We start from the raw sequence: 2,647 nt of genomic DNA on the forward strand, positions 1-2,647 counted from the left end.
GCATCCCAAGGAAATATTCCTTCAGAGGATAAAATTCTGGAGAGAGGAGAATTTTAATAGAGGTGAATTTTTCCCGGTATTCCCAAGGAAGGACAGAAATCAAAAAATTATATAAAAATTACCAAAAAAAAAAATCTTTAATTCGAATTCTTCCTTGGCATAAATCCCCTTTTCCAAATTATTATTTCCAGGATGAAACGTTTCGTTTTGCAAAAGAAAAACTTTATGGCTTCTATTTATGTCTTTAAAAAAACCCAAATTCCCGGAGATTTGTTGCCTTTCCCTGGATATTTACAAACTCTCCGCGTTCGGAGCTGGAGGGAAGAACCGAGCCACGATTTACCTCCAGTTTGTGGGAATTCCACAGAGCCACTCTTTAATCCCATTTATTTCCCATTTCCCCCCAGAATCACCAAATTTTTGGGGATTTTTGGGCAGATTCTTTCAGGTTTTCTTTGCTTTTTTCCCCTGGATATTTACAAACCTTCCAAGTTCAGAGCTGGAAGGAAGAACCGAGCCACGATTTACCTCCAGTTTGTGTGAATTCCATGGAGCCACTCTTTAATCCCATTTATTTCCCATTTCAGACCCCATCAGTAATAACCAAATTTTGGGGGATTTTTGGGCACATTCTTTCAGGGTTTTTTTTTCTTTTTTCCCTGGATATTTACAAACCTTCCAAGTTCAGAGCTGGAAGGAAGAACCAAGCCACGATTTACCTCCAATTTATGGGAATTCCACAGAGCCACTCTTTAATCCCATTTATTTCCCATTCCACTCACCCCATAATAACCGAATTTTTGGGGATTTTTGGGTGGATTCTTTCAGATTTTCTTTGCTTTTTTCCCCTGAATTTCTCCCCGTTTCCCGCCCAGATGCCAAAGGGACGATCCGGGAGATTGTGCTGCCCAAAGGGCTGGACCTGGACCGGCCCAAGCGGACGCGGACGTCCTTCACGGCGGAGCAGCTCTACCGCCTGGAGCTGGAATTCCAGCGCTGCCAGTACGTGGTGGGCCGGGAAAGGACGGAGCTAGCCCGGCAGCTCAACCTCTCCGAGACCCAGGTGAGACCCGCGGCGGCGCCGGGGACCCGCCGCGCGCCCGAGCCCTCACACGCGGCCGCGGGATGAGCGCGACGTTCCCATCCCAGGGTTTTGCGCCGTTCCCGCCCTTTGGAATGGTTGGGATAGGGTTGGGGACAACGCTGAGGGGTCTGTGGGGACCCCCCAGGCGGTGGTGGCACCTCGAGTGTCCCAAAAAGCGTCCAGGTGAGGTTGGACGCGGCTCGGAGCGACCTGGGATGGGGGAAGGTGGCTCTGGATGAGCTTTGAGGTCGTTTCCAAGCCGTTCCGTGATCCCGAGAAAAGCGGGAAGAGGACGGAGCTGGAGGGGGGGTGACAGCGGTGACACGAGGTGGGGGCTGGGGGGCTGCTCCCGCTTTTCCTGCGCCCCAATCCCGGCGGGATTGCCGCTGGAATGAGGCCTGGATCCCTTCTCCATCGCCTTCCTCGGATGATGGGAAGGGATTTTCCTGGTTTTCCCTGTGCTGGGGAGATCCGGGAGAATGGATGGGGTGGTGATGGTTTTGGCTTCGAAATTTGTCATTAAATAATTGTAATTAATTTAATAATCGAATAATAATCGTAATTAATCATAATTAATTAAATGCTATTAATAGTGGGATAATAATGGAATAATGGAATAATAATAATATGGAATAATGGAACAATGGAATAGTAATAATAGTAATAATAGTAACAATAGTAACAATAATAGTAATAGTAATCATAGTAATAGTAATAGTAATAATAATGATAATGATGATAATGATGATAATGATGATAATGATGATAATGATGATAATGAAGATGATAATAATAATAATGATAATAATAATAATAATATTAATAATAATAATAATAATAATTCTGCCCCATCCACCCCTTCCCTGCCAGGTCTGGCAGCAGCAGAGCTTCCCTCAATCGGAAAAATTCTGGTTTTTCCCACCCTTTTTTATGGATCAAACCCATCCCAGCCAGTCCCCGACTCCAAGGGGTGGGATCTGGGGGGATCCTGCTGCTGGGTGAGGAGAAATCGGCATTCCAGGATTTATTTTGGCGGTGGAGGAGGATTTGGGGTGGGATTCGGCTGCGCCGTGGTCGGGAGAAAAGCGGCCTTGGGTTCCCAATTCCTGAGGTCCCTTTTCCTGAGGTCCCTTTTCCCGGGATTTCTCTTCCCGGGATTTCTCTTCCCGAGGTCCCAGTGTCACCTCCACGGATCCAGGAGGGTCACGGGTGGCCTTGGCCGTGTCACACTGTGGGAATGGCTTTGTCCCCCCGGTGAGGGGTCCCTTTTCCCAGTGTTCTTCTTCCCAAGGTCCCTTTTCCCAGGATTTCTCTTCCCCAGATTTCTCTTCCCGAGGTCCCGGTGCCACCTCCACAGATCCATGAGGAACTGTGCAAAGTGGGAGCAGAGGATTCCAGGGAGCCGGGAACTGCAATTCCCTTTTCCCAGCCTTTCTCTTCCGGGGATCCCGGTGTCACCTCCACAGAGCCAGGGGTGACAGGGGTGGCTTTGGCTGTGACAGGGGACAAGCTGTGTATCCCTGGCATGGGGTCCTTCTTCCCAAATTCCCCCTTCCCAAATCC

At 48.5% G+C, this 2,647-nt stretch overlaps 1 protein-coding gene across 1 annotated transcript in view; it reads left to right on the forward strand.

Annotated features, from left to right (window-relative positions):
* Nucleotides 1–574: 574 nt before the first annotated feature.
* Nucleotides 575–2,647, forward strand: part of LOC107202762 (ventral anterior homeobox 2b) — a gene marked incomplete at its 5' end in the record, with an annotated part of 19,533 nt that continues 17,460 nt past the window's right edge. The window contains one exon of the mRNA XM_015623687.1: nucleotides 575–1,063. Within this exon, the coding sequence (XP_015479173.1) occupies nucleotides 575–1,063 (489 nt within the window). The remainder of the gene's footprint in view (nucleotides 1,064–2,647) is intronic.

This window comes from Parus major, chromosome 4, assembly GCF_001522545.3.
Source record: "Parus major isolate Abel chromosome 4, Parus_major1.1, whole genome shotgun sequence".
Lineage (NCBI taxonomy): Eukaryota > Metazoa > Chordata > Aves > Passeriformes > Paridae > Parus > Parus major.